Consider the following 14,601-nt stretch of genomic DNA (forward strand, 5'->3'; position numbering starts at 1 on the left):
CATTACAATGCCAGAGTAATATTATTTTCTTCCGAGGTAAAATAAAAAAAAATACTGTTTTCTTATTTATATTTGCAATCCCACCGTACAATCCAACCACATAAAAACAGCAAGCTTTTCTTCTTAGAGGAAATAATGATACTTGGATCCCCATCTGTGTTAATTAAATGCAGGACACTATTTGTACTTGGTTTTGGAACATTCATTGTGTACATCAGTGACTTCTACGCTCTGGTTGACGCAGACATAAACACTGTATTTGTCACACGAGTACGTTTTTACCCAATTGAGGTTTCTTTTCTAAAAGATGAAAGAGGGATCAGTTGAAGAGAAAATAACTGGCAATTACAACGGCAACAACAAATTAAAAAACAGCGAGACTATCAAGACCAAATCTGTGTGCTTTGAAAGTGACAGGAATGCAATGTTTCACATCTAAGCTTTCTTATCAAATTAGGGGCAAACACATATCAATAATCAAGCTTCAGCATCATAGCTTTCACAACAACCAGATTATTTCAGTAGCCATTTTACAATTTTATGACCACAGTGTACCCATCTCCTGTGGCTACATCCCGCAAAATAATAGAAAATGTCACAAAGCTCAGATCACATGAATCTGATTACTTAGTCATAAACATTAATTCACTGTACACCAGCTCCCTCTGGGACTCACTAAAGAATCTAAAGTTGTGGAAAGCTGAAGTGCTTCCACTTAGTATTAACAAAGCATGCCAAATAAACTGAATCTGCACTCATTTACTTGTTATTTTCCACACCTGGAAATAACAAATGCAATTCAATGCTTTTTCACAGAGCTAAGAAACCACAGAATTCAGCTTTAAAAAACTGGAATCTAAAGCTAAAGAAACAAATAAAAAAATAATATTTTGTTTTAATCTTTTTAATATTCAATTCAGGCAATGTTAAAGGTAGTACCCGACTGAATAACATATCCTAATGGGGAACAAACAAGATGGGAACAAATTGGAACATTCACTTTGATGATGTTTGAAGCTGGATTGAGAAATTGATGTTTTCATTTTCTGTCATGTTATTCAAAAAAATAAAAATACACGTCTTTTGTATGATGAATTTGTATAATGTTCGAATGTTATGTGTAAAAGTGGCATTACTTCATTATTAGCCATTGCAAACAGTCATTATTAAAACATATCTTCACATCTAGCACAGAGGATACTTCATGCCTGGCGACCTAGATATGACACAAAAGCTCCTAATTAAGCCAACTGGATCTAATTATACATCAGAATAAGTTTTAAATCCTGAATTCTTCTTCATTCAGGCCTTAGTAGTTGTATACCATGACTATGCTAATGTGAGTTGTGAACACTGACAACACATCAATTCTTACATTATTTACCCTGGCCAGTAAGCACAAACTTGAATAAGTTAAGTGAAAAACATTTAGCTATGTTAAATTTTAAAATATGTACAACAGTTTTACAACAAACTGTCCTCCAATGTTCCTTTTACACCACACATTTTCAAATAAAGGCAACTTAGAAACCATAACATTTTGCTTCATTTTATTAGTGAGCATTTATAATGTTTTATAAATAGTAAAAGTTGTCAAAGCTCATTAGCCCGCAAGATATAAAACACAGATTTTTAGAAAGCAGATCCTGAAACCAGTCTCAAAATGTGCACACATCTTCTCTTCTTTAACATCACTGTTAAGATCGTTCCATCTCACAGCTTTACCATCTTTGGGGATGTAAACATGAAGTACAGGTAGCCTCTAATTTTCAAAGCTCTGTGATATTCAGAGGTAATGACTAAATTAAACAATACATTAGATTAAACAGTAGGCTGGGGACATATATAATTAGTGTTAATTTTCTAAATTAGATTCAGATTTTCTTGCACAATTACATAGAATCAAAAATAAACATTTTCAAGTGTATGACTATTTGTTTAGGTAGAAACAGTCTTTTGTTTTTTATAACAGTCAAACAGATGTTCAAAGTAAGAGATAAATAACATACCTGCTGAAAACTCACTTTCCTGAGCAGCAAGAGAGCAATCACATCGTTCGTAAAGAGGATATCTTATTGGGTCTTTATATAACTGATTGAACGTATTAACGCAAAAGCACAGTATGGTAGTATAGCTATTGTCTGTCACAAGCTATCTTTTTTTAAATATGAAGATTAAGTAAATAATGATTCTATTGTGTATTCCTTATTTGCAGACTCAGTTTTGCACTTTTGTTGGACTATTTGTCACTTCCTTAGAAAGGACAGTACAAGAAAGCCCCATTTCCTGAGTTTCTGTGTTCATATTCTGTGAGACTTCCACATCTGCTTTGCCACTCAGAGCTTTGTCTTCGTTTTCCCTGCCAGACGCCACAAAAAAGGAATCGTTTTCATCACATTTCAGAAAGGACGTTTGCTCCCGTTTCGGAGACCACTCACACTTTGACTGCTCTTTTGATATTTCAATCTCAGTCTTCTCTGCACTCCACACAACAACAGAGCAATTGTTCTGATCATTTGAGCCCGGAGAGTTGGTTGTGCTGGCAGCTTTATTTTGAAGTATATTGGGGGACTTTGCCTCGAACATGCGTGACTCTTTTTGACGTTCACTGGCAGCAGGTTTACGACAATATTTGAAGGAATTTCCAGGATAAGCCAATGTTGTGCTCGCAACTGGACTTGTTCCCCCGCTGTGAGGCTTACTCTTCATCATTCCCAAAACTTCATAGCGGAAGCTGGAGATATCTTGCTTAAGCTCCTGTTCGTTAAAGTAGAAATAGAGAAACAAAGAGCAGCAAAAGTTATACAGCAGTTCAAGATTATAGAAATCCAAGAGTGTATTTATTCTGTGATAAAAGGAGTCAAACAGTTTGCCAGAATTTAAAGGATGAAGGTAGCAAGTAATGTAAATGCAGTTTATAGTGGAGTCCTCCCTGAATATCAGAATAACGTGGTTCATTCTATACTTTGAATTTTCTTTGAGAAGGAAGCTTAGAAAAATGGAAGAAAATTATAGGTTGTGTAGCTAAACTGAACTCAAATGGTTTGGTATAAACTTGATATAAATGTACTCTTGATGTAGTTGCGTGTGCAGCAAGAAAATCAAAGTTTACATTACAATCATACGTACTTTAAAGTTTTCCTCCGTCAACCCTTCCTTGGTTTTGGCATCTCTGATCATTGCAGCAACATATCGCTTCACAAGGTTCTTCAATACCCCCTGAAATGCAAACTAGATTTTAGATAAATTCATACTCTTATTCATCCAAGTAAGATCAAAACTAAAATGTAACACTATGGTACTTGTTTGACAACAAACCTGATATTCATGGTTTAATCTGACATTTTCTGCTGCCCGCACCTGTGGTTAAAGGATAAGCAAAAGCAGCATATTACCCCTGTCTACTGCTGATACATTTTCTTTACACGCTCGTTCATAAAAAAAAAAAAAAAGAAGTTCTTATGATTCACGTTGAAATATCTATTATTAAATTTATGCCGAGCTCTTTGGGAGCGAAGATTTGAGGCACTGAAAACTCATCAGAGTAGACATCTTGCAACTCCTTACCCCTAATGTCTGAAATGTGTCCAGTGATTTTTTGCTTGGTTTCTTGAACACATTTGTTTTTATCCACCTCAGTAGATAAAACACAGATTTTGGACTCGGTATTATATTGAACGGAGATGGTAAAGTCCCGCCCTCTTCAAAATAGCTCATCCATAACTTTGTCCGTGCAAATTTCCATTCTATGTCTGCATGATCCTGGAAAAAAAAACAAGAAAATTATTGAAATTTTAGATAAGCTAATGTTAAGCCTATTAAAAAAACAGATGGCTTATCTATAGGACTTACAGCAATGTGCTGGTAGGAACTGTTCATCATTGCAATTAGCATGTTCAGAAGCACCACCAGGGAGATTATATTGTAAGTGCCGAACATAGTAGAGCCAACAAATGTGGTAATTGTATGGTTCGCTTTCACGTTGGTCACATAGAGAGAAATCAGGCCAAACACAGACCAGAATAATGATTGGAGTGTTTCAAACAACCTGAGAAGTGAACAACCAGTAATGTATAAAAAAATACTGTAACAAGTATGTTGAAAAATATTTCTGACTGTTAGAAATATCAGTGGTAAATAATGACTTGACTTACGTTGAAAAGGCATTATTTTGGGTTTGACATCGAATACCGTAGCAGTCCTTTTCACCCTCTGTTGTATAGTAATAATAGAGCTGGTTAAGGCCATTCGCAAAAGCCAAAAGCACGAGACAGTAGATGAACAGAAATTTGAGGATGTCCAGAAGCATTCGGCCAAGTGAAATCTGTAAGGGGCCCAAGTGTGAGTTGGCAGTGAAAAGACTGATCAGACGTAAGGTGCTGAAGATGTTAGCGATGGCAAACAAGGCCTCTGCTATCAACGTGGGGTGCAACATTTCCCAGCTGTCTCTCGGTCTGTAATCTCTGTACTGTTAAAAAAAAACACAAAAACCATTTCATTAGCACTCAATTTGTATTATTTCTGTGTAGTTGATGTAAAATCAACAACTAAGCTCATCTACACTTAAGGCTGTAAATTACCTTTGTATATGCAACAATTTTTAGAGAAATAGTTGCAAGATACAAGGAGTTCATTATGAAGTCCATTATGTTCCACCAGTCATCCATGTAGTCCTTTAAACCACTTTCCCACATTTGTTTGATTTCAGCCCATATGAAACCTTGGATAAAACAAGTAGCAGGTGTAAACTGGGGTTATCACATTATTGGTCACCACATATGGCCACCTGGGACAATACATGGTAAAAAAAAAAAAAAAAGCTAAAATTTGCTGAAATTTTTTGATACACATCCTTACACGTATTTACAGTAAGTTACAGTAGCTAAAGTTACAAGGTTCAATAATGTTACTTATTACAGATTAAATATAAACAACAACGAATGCATATGATGAACAACGGGAGGCATGTGTTGTTACCAATCACCCAGGGCAGGATAAACCATTCCACAGTGGTGGGTGCTGGGCCCTGGATGTAGGCAGCCCGGCATTCTGGGTCACCAGAGTCGATATGCTGTGAGGCCAAGAAGAGCAGGAGGAGGAAGGTCAAGTAGGAAGAAGTGTGGCAGATAAACTTGATGAAAGGTTTACGGATGAATTGGCCGTAGCGAGTCTTTGGAAAGAGCAGGTAGAAGACAGAAAGCAATGGAAAGAGGAGGCCGATGAAAGCACAGGTGATGAGCTTCACTGCCCAGTGACGCCTCCTCCAGCCTGGGAACTCATCATACCACCGAGACGCAAGAAGCTGCTGGCAGTTGGGTTGAGCAACAAACTGAGGAAAAGAGACATAGAAGACAAGGTAAAAGACTAAAACCTAAAATAAGCTCAACCGCTTTCTCTCTTTTAAATCTGTTTTTAAATCCATTTGCTTGTTAAAATACAACAGCAAAATATGGTTGAAATGATTCAACGTGATGAATCAATTATTGAAAATAATCGTTAGCTAATTTAGTAGTCAATCAATTAAACTGAATACAGACCCGAAAACATTCATTAATCATCAGAATGACTGACAGATTAATCAATTACTAAACTAATCTTTAGTTGCAGCCCCACAGCAAATGGTTAAAATGTGTAAAAAATGGCTTTGGGAAAATGATGCAGTTTTCAGCTCTGTTCACAATGGATTAAAGCTGCAAGATGGATACAACATGGATGCAGGGTTTTTTGAGGAGCGCATTTGGGTCACCGTTTCATGTCATAGAGAATTTGGGTTCTGGCTGCCCAGTAGATCAGGACTTGGTAGGGAGAAGAGTACACACATAATACACTACCACTCAACCTCAGCTTTTCTGATTGCTGGGAAACCATAGGAAGGTCCCAGCATCAATATCGGAGTCGAGGGGAGGAGAAGCTGTTTACAAATTGCAGTATTTAGTATTTACTCATAAAAAAAAACACATTACCACGTCTCAGTGCTTCTGAGGTATTGACTCATAATGATAAGTGAATAATACAATCTAAATTTTGTGTCCTAATTTCTAACCACTCATGCCGACTTATCCTCATAAATATTGCGATTACAGAGCACAATGACAGATTAAGTGGTGCAAAGAGTTTTCTGTTGAAACCTCCTTCAGCTGTTATGCATTTGATAAATACTGACATGATTTTGTCCTCAACAGGAAAGCAGAAGTTTAAAAAAAACTGTTTCACAAGGCCAAAGAAATATCCTTGTGACATTTTTTAACAATGCCTTGTGGTAGGATGGAAACCAGTAAGTGAAAATCTATTTGGTGACAACTCCAAACATATCAGCAGCCTCATGATTTCTATCACTTCAATGCTTTCCAAATTTCTCAAAGACAGTAACAAGGAGACCACAGGATGGTGTTAATTCAGAAGGATGGGGTCCTTACCAGCCTTAATAAAACAATAATAATTTTCTCAAAAAATAAAGAGCCTATACCTTAAACAGTTATTCAGTTTAAGAAATGCAACAACTGATTGCTGTAACTGGAATCCAAACTGAATCTCAAGTCTGTTTCCTACACTTATCCTCCAGTCTACTGAGATTTGATATAAATATTTGATGAACACTTGCAGACAGTAATAGATGTTAATTTCATTTTAGCAACATTGTAGTCAAATAGATCCTATACAGTCTGTTTAGTTGAATTTAACGGTCACACCCAAACTATTACATGTTAGCAAATGGTTCCATTAGGACACCAGAATCCTCATGAAATAGAGCATGAAATAAAGGGTGAATCTGACATTTTTCAACTGTTTTTACAAAATTTCAATAAATATTATACGAATGAAAAAAAGAACTATAAAGAGGAGTGCTAGAGGTTTGCTGGATGTTTCATCATGAATTAATGTTTCATTTTCCCCATTCCACAAAACATTAAAGCAAAGTAGAGCTGCCACACATTTTGTTCCTGAGTGAAAATAAAGACAGCATGACTGTGGCTAATACTGAGACCGAAAGAAATATTTAAATTTTAGAGATTCAAATAGCCCGAATCTTACGTCCTCCCTCTATTTTCTATTTTACTTCATTATTAAATTATTAGGTTCACAGATAAAATAGTTGAGAATATCGTTCCAGCACTTACTTTCCCTCACAAGGTGCTTTCTACAGGTCCACTGAAAAGCACAAATATAAAAACCTGTATTCTAAAGTATAATTTTAATTTCCTAATCCAAGATCTACCTCAGATAGTCAGAGTTGAAACTAGCAATTGCAAAAATCCACTACACATCACACACTATATCTAATACATTTTGCAGTCTGTTTGTTAATGATGTAGTGTTGTGTCTGGGATCACAGTCATTTAATCAGATTCACATTAAGTCATGTATCACACTGAAAACGTTGGTCACAGAAAACGTTGGTTTGCAAAGTAATTCATGGTCGACTCAATGACTTCAAAAGCACTTCAGTGCTATGGCTGCCAAAACAAACCCAAATCATCAGTCCTCTCCAACACAATGTTTGAGGCGTGGTTGCTGTGGTTGATAACTGATTTGCTCTGTGGATTTCTCTACAAGTGCTATTCTGCATTTTGACCAAACACCAGTGTTTGGTCTTATCTGTCCAAGGGAGAATGTTTATATCTATTCTAAACTTAGATACAACCTCACAATTACATGTGATTCCTAAGAAGTTACTGTATGAGCCCAGTCTTTGTAACTGGAATTTTTATTCATGTTTAACATACATATCACAATAGGGGCTGTATCTCAGGTTTTCCTTCTTATTTCATGGTATGTCCTTGCTGGGGCTTCCATGTTTTTTTTTAAGAATGGCAACTAGCTTTTCAAATTTTCACATGTAATGTTCCTTGTCACTATGAAATTCAGATCTGAAATTTGTTTTGGAAAAAGCTGTTAACCTCCCCAGATTTATTTCTCAACATCCGTTTCAACTAGCATCACATTAAGACCAGTACAGGGAGTGATCAAATCTTTAGCTTTTTTTTTAAAGGTGTAAATTGTTAAGAAAAGTGCTTTTGATTAGAATGACATGGTGCACAAGTGTACACAATGTCCCCTTTTAGGTTTTACTTTGCATGTGTTCTGCATGCCTCGAGAATCATCAGAAATAATAAACACACTAGAGTAACTTCTTTGATCCGCCTAGAGAAGTAATCTGAGAGCCAGTTTATATTTTATACTTATCACTTTCATTTCATGAACCTCCCATTTGCCTGAAAAATCCCAGCTACATGCTTCAAAAATAAGACAGAGCCTCTTGATCCCACCAAATCAACATGTGTGACTGTCTGTCTGGGGCTAAAGTTTTGCATGGTGCAATCAGAAGCTTGTTTGCCCCGTTGCACTGAGCAAAATCTAGTGAGTAGAGGAAGTGATTGATCAGAGATTCACAACGGGATGTTCACTGCTTGTTATTTTATGATAATTGATTTTGTATTTTTGACTATTTGTTTTGTAATACCTACTCTCTGCCTCAATTGTGCTTTACATTCACTGTTTCTTGTAGCTTTACCTAAAAAAAATCCATGAATGCAAACCCAAAAGCAGATTTTAAAGACCATAAAATGTCCCTCCCTCATTAAAATGTCATGAGTTTGAATTTCAAGGAAATGGTCGTTGTATCTTCCATCATTATACCCAATTATCTAATCATCATGAGACTCACTAAAAGGGCCTACTGTAATGCATTGTTAAGAGGCAGACTGGCAATTACATGTTGCTCTAAAGTCCCAGAGGATGTCTCCACCCATCTCTGGCCGTTTACAGCCCATCTTGGCACTTTTCTTGTCCTTCACTCTTCCTTCACTCCACACTGATCAAATCAGACGACATCTAGTTTCTGCTTGTACTGGTTTAATTGTAAATAGTATCCCTTCCAAGTTTGCACACAAAGGTTACCACACTAAATACATCACTGTTGTTCCTTCTGACCAGACCGCCGATGTAGAATTTCAAATAGCCGCTATCAACGAAAGACACGTACCTCCTTCTGGGAGTATTTGATTGCCAGTTTCAAACGGGCTAGGTCATTGTTGTTCTCATCCATCAGAGGATCGATGTCATCACGGTAGTTGAGAATTATATCCAGCTCCTTGGAGCTTCGAGTCTGGTCCAGAAGGTCTTTTGCAAATTGTTTGCACATATGGGACAACTCTTCATACTCTGACTTGAACTCATTCTCCACTGTGCTGAGCTCCTTCAGCTCCCAGCTGAGCTGAAAAGCCGTCAGGAACGGATCTTCACTGGAGAGGGCAATGAGAGAGGGGCTGGCAAGGGCCTTGTAGAGGTTAAGACGAGAACGTGAGTGACGAAGACTGTCCACGTCTGTGTGGGACATGCAGTCCATGCAGTTGCAACGCACAGCATGTGGCTGAGGTACGGAAACGCCTCGTTGCAGAAGCAATTTGATGACCTCATAGTTGTTTGTCTGAGCTGCAAGGATGATTGGAGTAATGTCTGGAGTGAAGTCTGAAAACTGTTTGTCCAACAGAATTGGGGGGATCTTAGTGAGGAACCAAGAGAGAAATGCACAAATGAGTTGACAATGAACAAACCAAAGTAGATAACACAAGAATTGTGTAGCTTTAGAAGAACATTGCTTTCAAACTCCATACAGGATGCAAACAACAGTTTGAAAGGAACAAATTAATGCCTTTTGACTGAAAGCCCACAGCTAATGGCTTGTGGTTTAGCTGTTCTAAGAATGTTTGTCTGAAAATCAATCACATTTTATTTGGAAAATGCTTTGAAGACAAATTTTGACTTCCAAATTTGTCTTTTGAAGCTAAAAGACAAAGTTCATGGTTTGTCAAATAAAGTCCCAATAAAACACACATTGAGCTTTGTGATTGCAGCATGACAAAATATTCCACAATACACAGCAACTGCAAAAAATAAAAATAAAATCAATGAGATTCAATTTGTGTTATCACATTTAAAGTATCAAAAAAATTATCTTACTGAGAAGATCTGTAGCTAAATCGATCTGATATGACTAAAATGGCTGGCAGTAAGATTAAATCTACCAAAAAATAAATAAATCAGCTTTAAAAGTTTTGCTTTTCTTAACTTTTGAATAATGTCCAGGAACTGAGTCTTATATTAAAATAGACCAAACTAGAGCCACTTGAACAAGAGCCACTTGAACAAATGAGACTTTAAACTTAGTTTAAAAAAACACTAAAAGTTTAATATAGAAAAAAAAATAACTTTTTGAGGTTGATCTAAACAATATTTGCTTTCTGTTACCTGTTTTTCTCCACGTGGCCTCTTGTGATTGAGGAGCAACTCCACGGCCCCCACTACTTCCTTACGAATGGCGTGCAGCAGGGCATCACCCAGATGGATGTTATAGCTGAGCAGGAGCTCTATGATCTCCAGGTTCTCGTTTTCGATGGCAATAAGGAGGGCCGTGCGTCCCAGCGAGTCGATGCAGTTGATATTGATTCTGAAGTAGATCTCAGCCTCCTCTAAGGCTTGCTTTACACTCGCGTAGTCCCCTCTTTCCACGGCCCCCAGGTAGACCTTCTCCATGGGAGAGAGCTCAGCCTCTGCCCGCACAATCCGCAGTGGGAGACGGTCATTGTATGTGGAGTTGTCAGTTCTCTTGTAAAATAGTTGAGCCATTTTTCTTTTTCTTTTCTTTTTTTTGCTACACTTGCCTGTAAGTCTGCTGGAAGATAGCAGAGAGGGAAGCTTTAGCATTTGCAGAGGGACACCTGTCATAAATCAATTAATCAAATTCTGAAACTAAAGCTCAAATATATAGACAGACATAATATATGGCACATAAAAACCCGCCCTTAGTTTCGCATTTAAAACTTTCAGTTTAAAATGAGTCCACTGTAAACATTCAACAGTTCACATTAAATATATTCTTAACCTTATAAAAGTTTTTTTTAAACTGTTTTTTTTTTGCGCTTAATTTTAAATGAATTGGCAAAGTGAATGTTTAATAAAAGAAAATACTTTACCGGTTTCCTGTTGCCTTCTGGGTGTGATTCAGATAAATCCCTGGTTAGAAAAACAGTTTCCAGATCAGGAAGTTCGAGGGTCGTTCTCGCATTGCTCAACCCTTCACCAAACCGCCTGTCGCATCCAATGTCCACTGCTCCTACCCAGCACTTCGGTCAAGTTACTAACTACATATATGTTGTTTTTCCTGTTACATTGATGCGTCAAGTGATGCCGAGTGGATCGAAGTGACACATCCGCTCCAGGATGCTGAAGATGAATGAGCTTTCACCAACGCCCCTGCTGTCTATTTTGATGCTGTTGTTAACCTGACGGAGGGTTTTCATTTGTTCTGTTTTGGCAAGTACGACGTAACTTAACGAGTGTTTTTTCTAATTACTTTATTGAATGTAAGTTTAATTCGTGTTTCTGCAGTCTGAATAAAATACATTGATTTGCTAAAATATTAAAATCCCGACACAAGTGCATGCTTACCTTATTATAGATATTCCTATAATTTTCGTAATTAAATTATTTCAGAAGAAATTAGAAGCATTGGTAACACTTTATTTGAAGGGGTGTGCATTAGACTGACATGACAATGTCATAAACATGACATAACACCTGTCATGAACATAAAGAAGTCTTTATGAATGCTTATGACAGTTGTCATGAAGTGTCATTTGGTAAATAATGACACTTTTAATCCAAAGTTGCTCTAAAAGTTGCGCTGAAAGTCCATTAAAAATGCTAACTTTGCATTAAATTATCATAATTTAAAAATTCATGCAAAGTTGGCACTTTTAATGGACTTTTAATGCGGCCTTTAGAACAACTTTGCATTAAAAGTGTCATTATTTACCGAATGACACTTCATGACAACTGTCATAAACATTCATAAAGACTTCATGTTCATGACAAATGTTATGTCATGTTTATGACAGTGTCATGTCAGTCTTATGCACACCCCTTCAAATAGTGTTATCAAAGTATTTATTTATGGTAGGTTAATTTTTGGCTAGATAAACCTGTTATTTCCTATAAGTTTTAAGTTATCTACTAACGCAAACTCAAAACCACTTTTGAAATTGTACGTTTTTTGAAGATAGGAAACCAAAACATATGAGCCTTAGAGGATAAGGAAAACATGCTTGTTTTTTTTTTTTTTTTTCATGCGACTCATATCCATACAGAGATAATAACAGGAATAATATTGATTCAGACTGAATTGTGGTCAAATAGACCAAGTGCAAAGACACACACGAGGATTTTCAACATATTTTCATAATAACCTCCTGATTCCAGAACTCAGCTCTCCTAAAAGTTATTGTGTAAAAGTAAATCATTGCATTTTGTCAACTTAAAAGACATAGTCAAAGCACAACAATGAAATGTCTCCACAACAGTAACTGTGTTGTGTATACACAAGGAGAGGTGCATGGAAAGGTATGTATAGAAAAATTGTGTATAGTCATTGCTTTGTATTAAATAGCAAAAGTGCAAACAAGCTGCACATTTAAAATTAAAAAAATGGTACAGAAAAAAAAAATACTTGAGTTTTTAAATTTGGTTATTATGTGTAGCAGTGCATAAAATGTTACAACTATTAGGTGGACAGAAACCTTCCAACTAGCAAAACTGAGAGCGATGGTTAAATTCTTCCATCATAATGGACAAATTATGTCCAAAACATAATTTGTCCAAAATTATGCTTTGCTGTCCTTTCAGCAGCTTTTAATTGCTGAATGGACAGCCAAGAACTGGACAGTGAATCGAAGTAAAATATTTTATTTTTAAGGGCCGTAGTCTGTGGCAGAGAATTCCTCTACCAGTTTCCCCAGTGGCAGAGTTTTTGAAAGAGGGTTTGGAAAAACTAACACCTGCTAATCCTTAAATATTAATATGACTATAGTATAGACTTCTCTGGCTAGTCTGCTGACGGTTTTACATTAGGAGGTCATGTTGGTATAGGAGTGAGACTGATCCAGGAAAAAGTCACAAACACCAACAGATAGTTTGATAAACTAGGCTAACAACTCTGGTGAAGTAACTGGTTAACGTCTGATAATGGTTGATTTTATAATCAAATTATTATTTTTTTTTTACTTGACTCCAGATGAGCTCACTTTTGGACCCACCTGTCAGTCACACCCTGCAATGGGAGAAGGTAGGAGAGTCACACAAATAGCTAACTTCACACAGCTCTGGATATGACAGACTGCATGCTGTCATTGATTGTGCAGAAATCCCTTTAAAACAGAGACGGTGAAAAATGACAACACAGTTTTAGTATTAAGAAACCATCAACAGAACCTGGCTCAGTGTGAGCAGCCATTTGCCATGACCACTGTGTCAGAAGATAGAATAACCAAAACAAAAAACAAAAAAAAAAACACAAATTGATAACATTGTTGTAGAACAGGTTGAACTCTACCTGCTACCCACTGCTGAAGATGAGCACCAGCACCTGGAATTGGAAACCCTTCAAGGTGTAGAAGATGGATTGACGGGTGGACACATGTCCTTGAAGTTCATCCCAGGGTTTTTATTTGCTTAGAAACCTACAGCCTTTCACTAAAGTCGAAAGAATCCATGTGGATGCCAGACAGATTTACATAAATGCAGGATCACAGGTTGAGGTAACCAATATACTTTTATGTCTGTAGGTTCTGCAAAAATAGAGAATCCAGTGAACTCATACAACTGGTGTGGTACAAAGCAAACCTGTCAATTATGAGTGAGGGTTATGATAAAATAGATTATGTAATTAAAAGACTGTGACCAGATATGAGGGAGAAGTAGAATTGGATGTTAGACTGAATAGTAAATCCCTGCCTAGATTCTCCAACAGGTGTTCTGCATCACATTGATTGTACTCACCTTGTTTCCATCCTTTAATCACGTCTCCATAGTACTTAAACTATTCTTGTTAAATGTGAACTAACAATATTCCACCATTTAAAAGTAACCTAATCCAGAAATGTCTTATTTTATGTGTCAGATCAATGTCCTATCATTTCTACGAGACAGTGAACGGTCAGGTTTTTGCTTTTAAGCCCTTTGAGAGTTTCTGATGAAGGGACAACTGAACTGCTTAGCAAATTTATCTCCATTTATATATTGTTCTGAAATATAATCTGGAATTTGACAAAGCGTAAAACAACCAGCACTAATGAATTTCTGTCAAAATGCTGCAGTTTTTACATTTTTCAAAGTTCTTAATTAGATGTTATCGTCCCCAATTCATGGGTACAACTTCCTATGTTGAACGTAAAAGGTCAATGGTATTTGAGCTAAGCAAAATAGCTTAAATTGGTATGCATTATTTGCCACATTTGCATAGGTCATGGTGTAAAATGTGTTTTGATGGATGCAGTTTTCTTATGAACAAGAAAAATGTATGAGAATTAAATCATGTTGAGCAGTTGCACTGCAAAGTGAGTACAAGTGTGTGGATTCGTCTTAAATGTTGTGGGTAGAAAATATATTTTTCAGAAGGGATGACCTTGGGTGAACGCACTCTTATTTTCTCCCTTAAGGCGGGAGAAAGCATATGTTTCTACAGTAATGAGAGGAATACTTTAAAATATTCTATTTTCTGCAGCAGTGGTAGTCAGAGAAAGAAGTCTGGTATGGCTAGTATGATCT

At 36.7% G+C, this 14,601-nt stretch overlaps 1 protein-coding gene across 3 annotated transcripts; it reads right to left on the minus strand.

Annotated features, from left to right (window-relative positions):
- Positions 1-967: 967 nt before the first annotated feature.
- Positions 968-13,674, minus strand: trpc4b (transient receptor potential cation channel, subfamily C, member 4b). Of its 3 annotated transcripts, XM_008426310.1 has the most exons (12): positions 13,388-13,674; positions 13,092-13,202; positions 10,249-10,672; positions 8,984-9,502; positions 4,978-5,329; positions 4,581-4,720; positions 4,155-4,468; positions 3,853-4,048; positions 3,568-3,762; positions 3,319-3,360; positions 3,130-3,219; positions 968-2,757 (listed from the first exon to the last, which is right to left on the minus strand). In XM_008426310.1, exons 3-12 carry the CDS (start codon positions 10,624-10,626, stop codon positions 2,218-2,220), a joined length of 2,766 nt encoding a protein of 921 aa, XP_008424532.1. In that variant the 5' UTR covers positions 10,627-10,672; positions 13,092-13,202; positions 13,388-13,674; the 3' UTR covers positions 968-2,217. The 3 variants fall into 3 exon arrangements, with proteins under 3 accessions (XP_008424532.1, XP_008424533.1, XP_008424530.1); XM_008426311.1 differs by lacking the exons at positions 13,092-13,202; positions 13,388-13,674 and adding an exon at positions 10,974-11,236 and having other exon boundaries at positions 10,249-10,669; XM_008426308.1 differs by lacking the exons at positions 13,092-13,202; positions 13,388-13,674 and adding an exon at positions 10,974-11,236.
- Between the last annotated feature and the right edge of the window lie 927 nt (positions 13,675-14,601).

The sequence above is a fragment of the Poecilia reticulata genome, linkage group LG13 (assembly GCF_000633615.1).
Source record: "Poecilia reticulata strain Guanapo linkage group LG13, Guppy_female_1.0+MT, whole genome shotgun sequence".
NCBI lineage: Eukaryota > Metazoa > Chordata > Actinopteri > Cyprinodontiformes > Poeciliidae > Poecilia > Poecilia reticulata.